Raw genomic sequence first — 17,035 nt, 5'->3', positions numbered from 1 at the left:
TGTTTTCTCAAGTAATAGACACCTGGTTTAATGGCAGTGCAGTTCTAGTTCTTGGTTGTGTCTGCCTGAACTGTGGCTTTTGTTGATTGGACCAAAAATCTAATGAAGCCTTGTCTGCTTGTGGTTCTGCCTGCTGTATCTGACTTTTGGCAATTCTGTAACCAGAATACTGAGGCAAGCAAAATCCTACTTTAGTGAAATCCCATTTGTTGTCTTAAAAAGTCCATAACATAGTTTCCAGATTAAGTTGCATCTTTATGAAGCCAAATTTTTTGTCATTTCAGTTATTTGCCTTGCAGACTAACTGTGTTCTTCTGTATGGTGTCACTAAAAGATGTTCACTGTATTCTGCTCCCCCATATCACCCGTTCTTCCCACCTTATCTGTCTGGTTGCTGATTTTGTTCCCATTCTTCATACTTATTCCAGCTGCTGGGGATGATACTGTCCATTTCACTTTGCAAGAACATACACAGCGAAGACTACACCAAAGTGCCCAAGTCTTGAACTGGCTGACTCCAGAGCTACGGCACCACAGAGAAAGGAGCAAACAGAACATTCCTGCCTCATACCCAGACTGTCCAACCATTGACCATTATTTCTGTGACATCCCATTTCTGATACCACTCTGCTAAGAACTATTAGACCTGCAACACAGCCTGATCTTCTGGCAGTAGGGCCCTTGGGCCACCTGCATCCTGCCTCTGGATTATTTCTACTTCAAGAAGCAGAACTTAAACTGTCTCGTGCCACATGAGGCACCAATTAACCTGAGGGGACAATGCTTTTGCTGCCTGCTCCATGTTAAACAATACTATTCATATCTTCATTCTACAACCCACTGGACCTAACATACAATAACTTTTCTCTCCCTTGCTCTTCTGCACATCTTTTCACTTCCCCCCTGAAGTCCCATGAGCCAGGAATTCTGTTGAGATTCCAGTGCTTTGGTAGCTTCACTGACTTGTGGTGGTAACTAGTCATGCTTTATAGGCCTTCTCTTCGCTTGCAGTTGACCTGATTCAGCTCCTACTATACATCTTCCAGCCTAGGTTCTCATGTGAAATGCAGAGTGCTACTGTCACACTCACTTCTCCTGTTTCTGTAATCAGCTATGCCTTGCCTTCAGTGGAGCTCTTCCCTTTGAGTGTGATGAGAAGCCACCAGGAGGGAGCCAAGCCTACCTATTTATTCATAGTGTGACCTGGCAGATTGTGGTGGTGGTGCTCAGCTGCTTCTGGAATGGATCCCTTGGGTTTTGGATTTGACACTTATGTGTTTCTCCCATTTGCCTCTATCTTTTCCTCTCCCCCTAGCTCTGCTTTGCTGGCTCCTGTCAGCTTGGAGGTTACTTCAGAGACTGCTGCATACTGTGGACTCAGCCCCAGGCTGGCTCTGCTGTTTGCATTCTTGGGTTGCCAACTTTATAGAGATTACAATTAATTTGATTCTTCCCCTGCTCCTTTATGAACATAAAATTTGTTAGCTGTGGATTTAGATATGAATATGGAGGGATCTGACTGGATTGCTGATGCTGTATATTGGGAATATCACTGGTATCAGTGCCCAGTATAGCTTCTGTAGCTGGGATGCAAAAATAAGTTGCTTTTATTTCGGTTGTCCATTCTTCTAACTGCACTGTGTTCTGGAGCCATGGCTGCATCCTGAGTTCTGCCTCAAGTGCCAGCACTGCAGCAGATAAGTGGCAGGTTCTGCAGTTGGGCAGGCTGCAGGTTTCTGTGCTTATGGCTGGGCTGTCTGTTCTGTTGAGCCAGTGGTCAGCAGCAAGGAGTGGTGTAGACCAGAAGAAGGTAGGAAATACACAAGAAACACTTCCCCAACTGCTTACATAAGAGAGCTGGGTGCAATTCCTCCATTTTAGGAGTGTCTTGGGCACAGCAGATTTCCTGGTACAATGACTGTGACATCAGGAAGCTGGATGGGAGATAAGTGGATGGTCCTTGCCAGGGACCTGTTACAAGGTACTTGGTGAGTGAGCCTTTGCCTTACAGAGGTGGTTCCAGAACTGTCTCCTGTCAGGGGAGGGGCAGGTAGTAATAACCCTACTTGGTAAAACCTACTTGGTTTTCCTTCTGGGGAGAAAGGCTGGTGCAGGGGATCAGGGTCCCCAGCAGTGGGTCCCTGCTCTGTCCTCATCTTTGAACAGAGCAGTGACTGGGGAGAATGACTGGGCAACTGGTTTTTATGGAGGTCTGATAAGGCTTTGCAATTCTGAGATATCTGCCCCTTCCTGCACAGATCCTTCAAGCTGACCTTTTCTATAGCAGAAGGCACCTTTAGCAGTAAAGCTTGCTAGCTTTTGTAACACAAAGTCTATTCTCTAATGTGTTCTTATTTGTAAGATTCTTGTTCGGTTACAGATGCCAATGCTGAGCAGCAAGTAAAAAGGAGCCCATTCTGGATTTCCTTTTTTGTTTTTGTCTGTTTTTAGCAACATCTTCCTGCTGGAAGAAATGCATGTACAGATATAAAAGTCTAGAGGGTGAATATTTCTGTAATAAAGACTTTGCTAAAAAATATATATCTCTGCCTGTGACTTGTGTATTGAAGTGTTTTCCCCTTGCTTCCTCTCCACCCCTTTCTGCTTTTTGTGCAGATCACTGACATCTTGTTTGTTCAAAGTACCAAAAGATCTGATGCGCATGTGTGAGATCAGTGTGGGCTGTAAAGATCCTGCCCAGCAGGGGGAGGTGACAATATTTCTGGGCTGTATTCTTAAGTAAACTTTGTCTTGTTTTATGAAGTATGTTTGTCTTAGGGTGAGCTGACTGAATGATAGTTCCTTGAATTACCTGCTATCTCCTAAGTATTTGAAGATGTTGCTTCAGATCTGCACAGTCTGCACAGCTTGAAGTCATAAGCCCTGGGGACTAATTCTGATGAAATACAAGCTTGCTGCTATGCCCACGGTGCACACAGCTCTTGCAAGCTTACTATATCTTTTTTTCCTACTCACTTTCAGTAGGATTCCTCAGTCCCTGTCCTGCCACTGTAAGAAGGAAGAAACCTAGATGGCCATTTTTCATTGTTTGTCACTACATGCTGGCCTTGACTAAAAAGCTCTTCAGAAGTAGATAGACCAGCTATATAAAATCTTGCTTTTCTCAGCTAAGCAGCTCAGAAGTGGATATGAACTAGATCTCAAAATTCCCTCAGATCCTGCACCATCTGCAGGTGCATCTGGACATTTGAAATGGCTTAGAAGAACCTAAGGTGGTGTACTAATGAATTTTACAGCTTTAGGAAGTAATAAGTATGACCTAAGTCCTCATACATGTTTTGAGGTTGCAGAGAACGTACTGGGGTGCTACCAGCAAACACTGGTGGCAACTGGTCAAAGTCAAGATTTCAGGAGCCCTGACCAGATGAGTGCAGAGCAAGAGGGGCTTAAATGGATCCTGGAGCCACAGCAGTGTGCCATGGTCTGTCCTACCCGTGAGTACAGCTTGTTCCTTTAGGCTGCCCCGGGCTGTGCTTGAGGAGAGCTTGGTTCTTGGTCACATGGAGTGTCCCCTTTGTGGTTGCTTTCCCAGAGCACCCTGCTTTTATCAGATGGTAATGCTTTCCCGGGGCCCAGGACTTAGAGGGCCACACTTGCTGGCAAAACTGCCAGCCCTGACCAGATGGCTCCTAGTGGGGAACGCTGCTGGTTTCCATTCAGCCTGTTGTGGAGCTGGAAGGAGAAAGTAGGGGACTTGAGGACAATTGCTTGTCCCCACTGGGGTCCCCAGCTGCCCGAGCTCTGTGGAAACCACTTGCCTTTGGCCACTGGAGGGAGGTGTTCCACCAAGAAAACCCAGCCCGGGCTGGTCCGGGGGGAATGAGAAGAGGACACTGATCTCTTCCTTCTGCTCCCAGTTACTCCTGGCAGCAGGGCAGCTAAATTAACTTGTAATTACGGATGTATTCTCCTCGTAAATGATTTGTGCTGCATGCTTGGCATTTTTAGGGATAATTTTCCCTTCCATTTCTTGGAGAAGCACACAGTTGGATATTTTGTTGCATGTCTTCCACTATTGTGAGAGCTGTGTTTCTTTCTTGTGTTTCTGCTCTACCTAGTTCAGCATGAGGGCATTCCCATGATGCTTCTTGTCCCCATTTTTTCCTGTTTCCCTCCATCCTCAGTCCCTTTGAGTTGTCAGTCTGCAGGGAAGGAGAGGGCATTGAATACTTAAAAATTTGATCTAAAAAAGATTCCAGGAAGAAAGTCCTCAGACTTTCAGAGATTAAGAAATCTGCTGCTGCTCCTTGGGCCAGGCTCCCAGCTCCTCTCCAGAGGTGGAGGTTTGCTGGTGGAACTAGAAATCAGCCTAGCACTCAGAGTGCCTGGGAGCTGCAGTGTTTGTCTAGCAAAGCCCCCAGGGCCAGCCTCTGCAGAAGCTCAGCACATGGAAGCATTTTGTGCACAGCCAGTAAGCTGCTCTGTAGCTGTCCCAGGCCAATAATTAATATTGCAAGAGCAGAGTTGTGACTACCCTGTGGCCTGAAGCAAGGCCCCTAGTAATGAACTGGTGACGTTTCTTGTTCTGTGTGATCATGAAGCACTCATGAGCTGCTATAATTCTTTCCATGAGGTGGGGTTTTTTTGTTGGTTTGTTTTTTTTTTTTTGTTTTTTGTTTTTGTGTTTTTTTTTCTGGAGGGGGAAGAAGAATTGCATTAGTTAGAGTGGCTAAGGGTAAGTCTGTAGGTCACAATGCATCTTGTTTTCTGTATGGAACATACTCAAATTTAACATGTGGCAGCTGTTCTCTTCCCTATAATTCTCCCATGTGTGGTGGTGTGGCTGGTCCCTGCCAGCTTTGTTCAGGATTTAGGCTGAATGTGGTAGACTTCAGAAAAGCCTGGTTTCTGGCTGCCAAAGGACAGACTGCAAGTGGTGGTGTCAGACTCTGTGACATTGTTGAGGAAAGTGAGGAATGGGCAGCCACAGGGGCTCACTGCTGAAAAGCCAGAGGACCCTGGGATTCCCACAAATGCTACCACTCAATGCCATAGATGGAGAACATACCCTCAATTATTCATGGGCTGGCTCTACCCCATTAGCCTCTGAGTCTCTACTCTACCCTTGGCCTTTTATTAAATATAAATCTCAGTTAGCAGCCAGGATTTCTGAATGATATCTTAAACCAGGTTGATGCTAAAAGCTTATCAGCGTAAAAGTCTACTAGCATGCAAGTCTTCAAACACTTGTAAACTGGCAAAAGGCCCTTAGCAAAAAATATGCAATTAGTGAACCAAAGCTATTAGTAAAATATTGCTAGTAAAGCTACTAAGTGTATTTTAGCCATTATAAACAATTTCTAGCCGGTGTGTGCTGGCAGAGTTCATGCAATTTTTTTGCCTTGTGGCAGGAATCTTCTCTGCCAAACATGGGAAATTACCTTCTCCTAAGAAAATTCTGTAACCCTGGCCATGAATTCTTTCTTCTCACAGGTGTAAATTGTCTGGTTTCTCTCCTCTAAACTCCTAATAGTACAATTAACTGGGATTTGTGTGCTGTTTGGCTTTTGTGGGGACGGATTAGGGGAATATTGGATGCTGGGTACCAGGATAAAAATTACTCTCAGCTCTCTAGGCAAAAATATTGCCTCCATTTAAAATAGGGGCTTAAGAGAAGTATAATGCTCCAAGTAGTATGTAAATGCTCTATGAGGTATGGCATCTGAGAGGGAAAATCCTGCTTTAGGCCCCAAGGATGGCATTTTCATGCACTTCAATTAAATGTCTTTCTGGTGTCTTTTTTCCTGTAACTCTCTCACTGATGAATGGCATAATGGAGTAACTCCTCTGTCCTCAACAATGCAGAGTTTAGCAGAACGTATGGAAACCTACTTCTGTAACTACAACAGGCCTTATCTTTAGGAAACGAGAGAGAATTTTTCTTCCCACCTGTAGTGTCCAGATGTCAGAACTCCCATTCCTTCACAATGTTTATTTGAACAATGGCAGCAGCTCAGGGATTATCCTGATATTGCTGTTCATTCTGTGAGTGTTCACCAGGTTAGGAACTATATGACATCAGACCTATGCCTCCTGCAGGACCCCAGATCCTCACTATGTCACCAGGATGCCAGACCTTTTCCATCACGTGTCTCTGGCCAGTGTTATCTGCTGTCTATAAGCTTGAATCTTCTCCATGTTGTATCTCCTTGTCCAAATAATTTTTCTGGAGGTTGTCAGTCTGCAATTCTGGAATCTGTCTGCCACCATCAGGTAACCAGCTCCACAGCAACAGCTGTGACAGTGCAGGAGATCAGACCATTGTGCACCAGACTAACTTTTCCCTTCTTTTTGCCCTCCTTAGAGTTATAGACTGGACATATGGAAGTTCTTCAGAGACAGCAAGAATCCCAAAGCATGTGATCATCTGAATGGCTTACCCAGAGTGCTTCCTGGGTATTTTCTGCATAGCACTTCTGGAAACTATTTGGGGTTTACTAGGGTGGAAATGTGAGGTCCTGTCATGTTATAGTATAGGCATGTGCTTTGTGCACTGAACTTGCAAAATGATGTCAGAATAGTATAACTCATGCAGTGATGTCTGCAGACAGCCTGGAACAATAACCCAGCACAGTGCAGACCTTTAATTTTGGCTGAGGTTTTTTCACGATACTCTCAAGTATTCAAAATTAAGTTGTTCTTTTAATATGATGTTGTAATTAACTCTGGTAAGCACTGATTGGGAATTTTTTTGGCAAAACCATTTTTCCCTAGAGGATGTAAGTTCCTATAAAACAAAGTGTGGTTTTGTTGGATTTTTTTTCCTTCTGCATAAACAGACTGAAAATAGTTGAATGACTTCTGATTGAGGGATTTCTTCTGCTTTCTCAGTGGTTACCTCATAGTAAAAATTATGTAAAAAACTTGGGATTGAAAAAAAATAGCATTATAAAACTATATTCTAAACTTGTGACCTAAAACCAGGGTGTGCTGGTCTTCTGGGGTGGGATGGACTGAATAATGTTTGCCAACCCTTTCTGTGAATAATTTTTTCTAGTATTCAATCTAATCCCTCTTCTTCCCCACTCCCCAGTGCCACTTGAGGCTGTTTCCTCTCATCCTGTCACTTTTTACTTGGGCAAAGACCCTGACACCTGAGCACTTTGTATTTTGGAGAGGCTTCTCTAGACTGCTGTGGGCAATTCTTCAGAGCTGCAGAACAAAGCAGGGCAGAGCAGAAGTGAGGTGGGCTCCATGTGGTGTATGATGGAAGCTGCCTGGAAAAATCAGTGAATGCCTTTCCTCAAGAGCAGTGCATTCCCAGTCGCCTCGCCTGGGAACTGAGCACAGTGTTGCAGAGGATTTGACTTCAGTGCCTGCATGGCAGAAGCTGTGTCCCTGGTGTCACCTTGGTGCTTGGTGGGAGCTGAGGTCTCCTTGTGTGCTGTGAGGCTGGGGGGAGGTGGTGGAGAAACCGAAATGATGCAGCCACTACTACTGTTGTGTGAGGTTTGGTGGGTGTTTTTGAAGGGTTTGGGGGTTTTTTTTTGGTCTTGTTTGGTTTTTACATGGAAATGCATGAGTACCAGGTCTGTATGAACCTGTGGAAGGTGGGCTGGGGCAGTGTGGGAGCCTCTGGAAGGTGAGGTGTACTCCTAGGAAGGACCTTCCTAAGGAGGAGGGGGAGGACTTGGCACATGGTCTGGAGGTGTCTGGGACAGAGTGCTGGTGGGGGGTTTGGCCTGACAAGGCAGTGACAGGAATGGCCCCCACAGAACAGTGTCCTGCCCTGAGGAGCCAGCCAGCATGGCCAGGTAGGTTGGTTTGCTGAGCAAATGCCAAGCTGTGGTCTGGCCATGAAGAGTAGCAAGATGAATTGCAGCCAGCCATGGCGGGGATGTAGGAAGGAAATTTCTCTGGAAGAGTTGTTCTCAGGGGACTCGGACTTACAAGGCAGGTAGGCTGCATTTCAGCTGCAGTGAGGTGTCAAAACCACCTGACAGTGAGGTTTGCCACACTGGATCTTGCCAGCAGTGAGAGATGGATGAACAGAACCTCTGTGCCTGAGTGTGAGCACTGCAGTGTAGGGCTGCTGTTGTGGAAGTAGTCAGCAGGGAATGCAGAAACCACAGCACCTTTATCCTTAAGCGACTCTGTTGCCTTTCCCATTAACTTCAGGATCAGTTTGAAACCAATTGTTTATAAAACAATCTGTGAGGTTGCCAGAGTTGTCTTTTGAGTAGTTCCAAGTATTGGCAGTCTGTCTATTGCTTTATACACTCTCGCCACAGATGTTATGAAAACAATCTCCTGCCTCCTGTAACACTGAGACTGAACATTGGTTCTCACGCTTGCTGCCTCTTCCTGGAGTCCCCAGCAGTTCCTGCTTTGGCTAATGAATACCAAAACTTGATGAGAAGGTTTGGCTGCAGGATGCTGTGGGGTCGGCTCTTGGCTGTAAGGAATCTCCTCACACAGGTGAGCTGTGAGCAGAAGTGGGAAGATGTCCTTCCAGGGACCAAGGCTCCACAGCAAAGGTATGTCTGGGATTTGGGAACTTCTCTTGTTTTCTCTTAGATTTCCCTCAGTATCCCTGTGGTCATTAGTGAGGAGCTTGCACTGTGTTAGTGAAGCTGGTTACACCAGCTTTTATGTGATGAGAAGGTGCAGAGAGCACATCACAGTTCCGATGGCTATCATAAAATAAAGTTGGCAATTTCGTGCCTGGCTGTAGTGGGAGCTAATTAGCTCAAGTCCCTCTCATCTGATCAAGGCAACAGCAGGATTATATTGTCTTCCTATTAGGCAATAGTCTTGCCTGACATGAAATGAGATGTCTGGCGATTCTCATAATTGCATACAGCTATTTACTTTTTACCACCGCTTGATTGTCTCACTCTTTAATAGGCAGCAAAATGGTAATGAGATCTTCTCCTCACCTCTTGAATTGCTCACAAGCCATGCTGGAGACTCCTGTGCTCCAGTAGCAAAGGGGAGGGTAAAGCAGAAGTAGAGGACAAAGCAGTCTCTTTGTCTCCACCCTGAATTCAGCTTGGTGGGAAAGGTTAGTCTGATAGCTTCTGATGTAATGATGGAATCTCCTGAGCAACTGTTTCATGCTCAACTTTTTATTCTCCCAGACTAAGAGAGCTTCTCTCACATCCTTGTGTTGCTGCCAGCAGGACCTTATAAGAGCTCTGCTAACTGTTGTTTTCAGGAAGAGAGCTACACTTGCCCATGTAATTGGTTTATAATATGCAGAGACGTTTCCTGTCAGGATAAAAGCTGAGCATCAGAAGGTTGAGAGTATGTTATATTTCAGGATACTGGAAGGCTTGTAGTGCTTACAGCTGCTGTCAGATTCCACCAGTAAAGGAAAGCCTGCCTCACTGACAGTGGAAGATTATGGTTAGGAATTGTGCAAGGACAAATGAAAGTTAATTAAAACTGTGAAGCTCACCTGTTTATAGCAGACAGTTTGGTAACAGAAGCAGAGAATGTCTTGATAGTCTGGTTAGGGGGTTAGGAGGAGTATATTGTATAGAATCATTATAGAGTAGTTTAGGTTGGTGGTCTACTACCTCCAACCCCCTTCAATGAGCAGGGACATTTTCAACCAGATCAGGTTGCTCAGAGCCCCATCTAACCTGGCCTTGAATGTTTCTAGTAAAGGTATATCTACCACCCCACTGGCCAACCTGTTCCAGTGTTTCAACACTAGAACTGTAAAAATTCTTCTTCTTTATATGTGATCTGCATCTACACTCTTTCAGTTTAAAGCCATTACCCCAGTTCTGTTACAACAGGTCCTAGTAGAAGGTCTGTCCCCAGTTTTTTTATAAGAACCTGTATTTGTGCTGTTGAGGCTAACCCTGCCCAGATAGCAGAGCTGCTATCAGACATGCCAAGAGGACCAGCCTGACATGCTGCATCAGGTTTAGGGTTATCCAGCATTTTGAAGAGCACTGTGTATGGTAATGAATAGAAAGTGAGAATGCAGTTCTAACAACCCTGGGTTTTTTTCTGCAGAGTTACTTACAAAGACAGTGAGGGTTGGAACAAGAAATGCTGAAGCTGGTGTTTGCCCTTTCCTCAGGAATGAATGAAGGCTGGTGTTGGTAGGACTCCTTGGCTTCAGTAACATCTTGCTCATTGGAATAAAATGAGACATGAATTAAGAATGAGGGGTGAATAGCTATGCAAGAAGGTTCTAGTTTAGGAAAACTTCTGGCACTGGAAATTCTTATTAATATATGGCCAAATTTGTTAGCTGTGGGATAGAACAGATTTAAGAACACCTCTTACTGATGTATTCTGAAAAACTAACACCAGAAAAAGAATCAATGATTGTGGGGTGAAATGGGTTGAGAAGGTCAACCTATTGACTGGCTTAGGTTTAGACAGTAAATAAACTGTAAATAAAGCATTCTGGTGCCAGTTGGGTAGAAGGTTCTAGAACAATCTTTACAATGTTAGCACTCATGGCACAGCAGTGGAAAACCAGCAGCTGTGGTCAGCCTGCTGCCAGTACTTTATTGCTTGGTCAGGGAGGAGAGTTCAGTCTGATTCCTTCCTAAGCCTAGGCTCTGTCACAGCGTGCTGTCAGTGGAGTACCTACAGACTGTAGGATCCTATTGAAGGTAGTTCTGCCCACGATCCATGAAAGTCTTTTATTATGTAAGAACAACTGACATTCTCCTCATTTTTCTTGCACACCCTGATGCTACACCATAACTGCTGAGACCTTCTGTCATCTAAATCATGCCCTTGAATGTTGCTGTTTTCTTGTTCTGCTGCAAGCTTTGAGGGCATGATAAGAACTGGTCATGGTCTGTATTTCTGTACTTCTTTTGCAAAAGTAAAGTCTAACTCCAGCTATAGATCTAGTGTTCAGAAGAGTTTGATGTTGCAGGGTCAAATAAAGCACAAGTCTGGGAGCCCTATCTGCCTGCTTGTGCAAATTTCTGGGATTCACAAACAGAAGGCCCTCCAGTTACTTTCTATTCATAATCCTAATTGTAGCTGAAGGCTGTTGAGGCATTGCACCCCTGAAAGTAATCATGGCTTGGGAGGAGCTTTCTGGCATGCTTACACTGACTTTTGGAGACCTACATATGGGAGTCCAGCTGAAACTCTTTGATGCCTATATTCTGGAACAAGAATTATAAATCCAGCCTGAACCCTGGGGTTCACTTGGCTCTGTGCAAGTTCAGCTGGAGCCACCGGCTCACAACAGGCTCATTGTTTTTGCAAGCCCTCTGGCATTGCAGTAAAAGCTGTTTATTGCAACCTCCTAATGCTGGTCTTACCTGTGCTGTGCTAAAGTCCAGAGGTCTCAGAGTAGGGGTAGTTTCTAGGCTGTTACTGATGGCTGCCCACTGAAATGAGTTTATGAATACCAGTCAGCGTGGAGGGTGTTTATTCCTAACTCCAATGTTTAGAGGGAGCACAGAGTTGTGAGGCTGCTTTGAATTTTGGCACAGGTGGCAGAAATGCTTGCTGTCTTTCCACCAGAAAGGCAGCCACGATTTAGGCTGTGAGTAAGGTTTATCATTCTGTTCTGCCTTTCCTTGGCTGGTTCCAAGAAGGACCATGGATATTTAGGTGCCAGTCAGGACAGCCTTAGGTGAGGCTAGGCTTGGGAAGCATTCAGGAGAGCTTGAGGACTTAAAGGAGTTTTGGGGATTTATCCAGGATTTGTAGTTTTAAGAGAAAGGTTGGTGAAAGTTTTGGCAAATGCATGAGGCTTGATGAGGCAAGTGATTGCTGGACTGGATTTAAAACTTAGATGAGGGAAAAAAAGTTTTAGCATGATCTAAGGCTTCACCTTAACCACAAGCTGTTCTGATCTCAATGTGAAAATCACACCCCAAAGATTATATGGGGTGCTGCAGAGTCATCAGCTGTTGAGCTTGTCACCATTATCCTACAGTTTCAAGCTGAAACTGTTTTTCTATGAGTCACACAATATATCAGAGTGCTGATTCTACTCCTTGGAAATCAAGAGTCAATCTGTGTAACAAATCAGAAATATTTGATCCTGCCTTACTCCAATTATACAATTATATTTAATTTCAGTTTTCCATTGTCTAGAATGTCATTGCTTTGTCTTTTAGCAGTTTTTCTCCTTTCAGTACTTCTTCTCCCTCCCTCACCTCCCACTGCTCTAATCCTTCTTAAACTAGGGACTTGAAGAAAAAGGAGTGTGAAGGCAGTGTTATTAATGGGATAAAATATCCCATTTTATCCCATATTTAGTTGCAGACCTAGCAGCTTGAAACATTTTGATCTCTTAAAAATCCAGGGAGTGGGGCTCTTTGGCAGAAATTTATCTTTTCTCATTCTGTGAAGGTTTCCAACTCCATTAGGCCTTGGAATGGAGAATGCACTTTGAAGGCCCTTGAGCAAGTTGCTTTGATATGAAAAGGGCTCAAGTTCCTGTGATCTCTGGGTATGAGGATTTCTTTTTTGGAAGCAGTTCCTCAGACTCATGTTGCAGAATGCCTTGTCATCCTAGTGCACTAATACTCCTTTCCAAAATGTTCTGAGGGTTTTTTTTTTAAGGGAAAGGAGGCAGAGAAGGGAATTTCCCTTATGCTTGCCAAGGTAAGAGGCAAACCTCTTCTGAAGCTACTGCCAGCCCCTATTACCCTCATCATCTGCTATTACCAGAGAGTTTATGAACTTCCTCAATGGCTCATTTCAAACTAAGGTGTCCATGTTCCTTCTAGAGCCTGCTGCTTATGAGCTCCATCCCAAATTTGCAGGCACGGGAGAGATTCTCAGAGCTTCTAACTTTTAGCCATAAGCTCCCAGCATATGACATTAAATACTGCCACCAGCTTCAATCAGAGAATGCAGGGTGCCTCCCAGCAAGAGAAGATGAGGAGCTGGTTTAATTGGGACATTCAAAGATGTGGACTTAAATAGGCAATTTGGTTCATCTTGCCCAGGGATAGGAGGAATCACTGCAAATGGCCAGTGGACAGTTTTATGAGAACAGTTAAATATCTGCTGCATCTTCTTGTTCTTTCCTGTGCAGGCTGGAGCTCCTCAGTGTGCTTTCAACTGATGTCAGGATTTTTTTATCATTTACAATTGCTGCTCCCATCACCCTTTCAGCAGCCTTGTTCTACTTGGCTATTTCCCCATTGGGACTGTGCACTCCCCATCTGTGATCCATAGTGGAGAGCAGCAAACCACTGTTTGGGTCAGACACTTCATCTAAGGGTTTTGATTCCCAAATTTTCTCATCTCAGAAAAACTCTGGTTATGTCATTCTCCAAAGAGGTAGAGAGGTTTGCTTTCTTTTGTGATTTCCTCTTTCTGGCAAAAATCTGTGATTTTTTTTTTTGTGTAAAAGAAGCTATAGGTTTTTATTCATGTTGAAATGCCCACAGATTTTTCAGTGAAAATTAATAAAACCTGGAATTAAAAGAACAAAGGGGATGTACACTGAATATTTTTTCTATTTTAGTAAATGAAAAATCTTCAAAAGAAATCTGTTGCACATTGCTCTTTGTGTCTAGAAAAAACAATTTCTTGTCTAGCCCCTGTATGTATGTAAAACACCTTGCCCTTTCCCCTCTCTAATGTTAAGATTTATAGGCTTCCTTTCCAACTGCTCGTCTTTCTTCCACTGAAGGAAAATAAAAACAGCAATAAATTTCCAAATTCAGTTGCCAAAACTAATTCATCATTTGAACATAGGCACCAGCTCTGATAAGATATGGACCTGCATCATTCAGCCTATTCCATGAATTTTTATTTAGTTACTGCTCTTACTCCATTGGGAAAAAAAGTTCTACTGAAGCCAAAAATTGGTGGGTCATTTTCCATCTAACAATTCCATATGTTACCTGCCAGGGCCCCATGTGACAGAGTTGTGGCTATTGGGGAGCACTGTTCTGTTACTCTGTATTTAGCTCCAGTCTCAGTACTGGGTATATAAAATTGAAATGTGTTTCTCCTTTCTTCTTCCTTTTCATTTATAGCTTTATAAAAGTCCCCAGCCTAAATCCCAAGGCCCACTAAATCTTTAGCTGTCTTTTAAATCAAGTACACAAACATTTGTGGTAAATAAAATAACACACTTATATAAACTATCCCATTCTCCTAATAGGTCTCCCTAAATTAACTTATGTCACCAGTAATGTGTTAGTACATACATTTGTATTCCTGATTTTCTGTAATATCTTCTCAGGAATTTTCAAGATATAAGTCTCCAAGTCTATCAAACTTACAAACTTGTTTTTCCTGAATCTCTGTGTGAAACATGGATGTATAACTTTAATTTTTAGAAGAATTGTATGAACATGAAAATTGTGTCCCATGGTAACCCTCTTGCTGTATTTAATTTTCTTCTTTTTGCTAAAAAAATTTAGGTTCCTTGTTTCTGATCTGACATGACCTCACATGGTGTTCACTCTTCAGCAACCATCTATCTTGGCACACTTTGGATTTTGCTAGGTGAAGAGACATTTTCTTTCATGCTCAGAATGTTTCTGTGAAAATTGGTAAACCAATCCAGTGGTAGTGGGTAGAGAGACAGAAGTAGAGGCAAGAAAGGAAGGAGCCAAAAAATTCAAAGAACCTTCTTTCAAAGCCAAGTGCTCACCAAAGCATTCTTCATCCCTCTAACCTTGGGATCACACCTGGGGAGCCCAAATTGACAGCCTAGTCACAGCTGAAAACCTAACCTGAGCTGGGAGGTGAGCCCTTCAGAGCTGCTGAAGGGAGCCTCAGACTACGGATCAGAGTCATTACTGCAGGGCCATTGGTACCTCTGCCCCTTGTCTGTGGAGTCTAAGCATGGGTGACTCCATTACACTCAGCACACACTGCTACCCTGCCCTTTGATTAATCTCAGACTTGGCAGGTTCTTCCAGGTTTCAGCTCTTGAGTAAGATCTGGAATGTCTCTTGGGCTACACTTGTGGCAAACATATGTAGGGGTGTAGACCACATGTGTGGTGGTGATGGGGGGAAAAAATAGTGTGTGGAAACTTCTCTCTCTCCCCTCCACCCTCTTTGTCACCAATCCATTTCCATGGTTTAACATTTGTGATCTGAAGAATCTGTTCCACAGGCCCTATTTCTGGCTCATTCTGCAAGTTATTCCATTTAACAGGCTTTGCCAAAAGTGGTTGATGATAGCATGAGGGAGAAGTCTAATGGCTTTCAGCTACACTATTCACATGAAACCCCTACTACAGAGCTGACATTAAGTGAAATTACTGCTGAAACAGAACATTCTCATCTCATTCAGTGGAACCTGTTCTTACTGAGGTGTGATATCCTTCCCTCAGTGGCAGTGCATGCCATTAAACTGTTGAAGATCTGCAGATCTTCCCGATTTTTGGGATTATCTGGCAAATGTTTTTGCTTTGCTGAGTATACTGGAGATGTGCTCTTTCCACTTCACTAAACTAACTAACATACTTCACTGATCCCAGGTTTCTAGTTTGGGGGATTTCTGTTGTTTTTTGGGGTTTTTTTTTGCACTGTAGGTCGCTTGGATCTAGGAACCTCAGGTAAAGTATTGCTCTTATTGCCTGTAATGCCTGACATGAAGTGAAAAAGGGTGTTTCCAGCACAATCAAAAAGTGATTGTAAGGACACTCCAGAATTTCTTGAGGAAAGAGGCTGCTGGCAATACTGGTTAAAACTGGGGCAATCTGTGAGAAGGTCATGAGAATTCATTGCTGGGAAGGAGAAAGGTAGGAATGGGGACAAGGTCACATAAGCACTGCTAATGTCTCATGTCCCTGGCTCCTGAAAGCTAAGGTGCTCCTATTGGAACTCCAGTGAGCAGTTTCAGTGCCAATACCTGAGGTGGGAGTGGGCAACCCTATGTCCAAAGAGAGCAATTCTGCTGCTCTGGTAGGGGCTAGATCTAATCTCCTCACTGCTGACCCATGAAAGAGCAGAAAAGTGGAGTTTTTCTTCTGAGATACTTACCAGATTGCAATTCTGATTAATTGTGGCTGGGCAAAAATGCCAGGCTTCATTAGAAATTTCATCCTTTTGAAATTCCCCAGGAGCCAAGCAAGGATAAAAAGAGCATCTACCGAACAGGGGACAATAATGAGCATGTAGGCTGCTGGCAACAACAGGCTGAGTGAGGTACATCCTGGTGCTGCTCCCTAATATTCTCCATTAACAGCCCACAGGCATCCTGGGGAAGGAAATACACCAGACCAAAGGCCAGGGAACAGACAAAACAGGAAAGGTACAAGCATTCAAGACCCCTTGCAAATGAATCTGATTTATTAAAATGTATCCCACCTTCAGTCAGAAGCTTTATCAGGTGCCCTCCTGACCCTTTGTCCTTCTGTCTCTCTGCTTTAAGACTGTTGCCTATCTGGGAGTTCTGCCTTGGCATTTGTAACCATCTCATTTTATCAAAATTGCTTGTTCTTTGACTAGATCTTTTTCTCATGCCCCTTCAATTTAAGCCAGCTGAATTTTGCTCAGTCTCCAGTAACTATTTCTTTTTCTGCTGTCAATGAGTATGGGAATGGAGGAGTTTGCCTTCTTTTTTGTCATTTCTGTAACTCCTTCCAAGCAGCTGGAATTTATTTTAATAAAGTTCATTTCAATGGAGCCTGGAGCCATAATACATGAGGCTGTGATCTCAGACGAGCTCATAAATTAAGAAGGGTCAGCTCTGGTCGCTGCATGCAGAGGAGACCTCCAAGGACACCCTGTGTGCTGCTCAGCCCGTGCCAAGGCTGCAGCGCCTGCCAGACTGTGCCTGCCCAGGAGGCTGTCTCCTTTGGTATGCTGTCTCTGGCCACTGCCAAATGCTTCAGAGGGAGATACACGATCCCTGCATTGGGTGAGTTGTTCTGAGCTGATGTAAAGGTCCTTCTAGACCTTTGTGGCATGAAGCTGCTGGTCTGCTGTCTCACGTGGGCGAGGGTAGCTGGGGGCACTGGGCTCTGGCTGCTCCCACAGCGCCTGGGCCACTTGCTGGCAGTCATACAAAAAGTGCTCCTGCAGGCTGCTCTGCTGCCAGCTCCACCCCAGACTTCTCTGAGTGCCTTGAAGGGTGAATGCACCACAGAGGTGTC

General features: G+C 44.1%; 2 protein-coding genes across 4 annotated transcripts in view; both read left to right on the top strand.

Annotated features, from left to right (window-relative positions):
- The window catches only part of CD82 (CD82 molecule), a 38,974-nt gene extending 36,433 nt beyond the window's left edge, over positions 1-2,541 (top strand). For both annotated transcript variants that reach the window (XM_064424934.1, XM_064424933.1), the window contains exon 9: positions 429-2,541. In XM_064424934.1, the coding sequence (XP_064281004.1) occupies positions 429-506 (78 nt within the window). In that variant the 3' untranslated portion in view covers positions 507-2,541. The remainder of the gene's footprint in view (positions 1-428) is intronic.
- Positions 2,542-8,367: 5,826 nt separating this feature from the next.
- The window catches only part of TSPAN18 (tetraspanin 18), a 186,220-nt gene continuing 177,552 nt past the window's right edge, over positions 8,368-17,035 (top strand). The window contains exon 1 of one of the 2 annotated variants that reach the window (XM_064424923.1): positions 8,368-8,498. The gene's annotated coding sequence lies outside the window, so the exon portion shown is untranslated. The remainder of the gene's footprint in view (positions 8,499-17,035) is intronic. The other variant, XM_064424927.1, reaches the window with a different exon arrangement.

Source organism: Passer domesticus, chromosome 6, assembly GCF_036417665.1.
Source record: "Passer domesticus isolate bPasDom1 chromosome 6, bPasDom1.hap1, whole genome shotgun sequence".
NCBI lineage: Eukaryota > Metazoa > Chordata > Aves > Passeriformes > Passeridae > Passer > Passer domesticus.
Note: the sequence above shows the minus strand (reverse complement) of the source record. Positions and strands in the feature narration are given on the sequence as shown.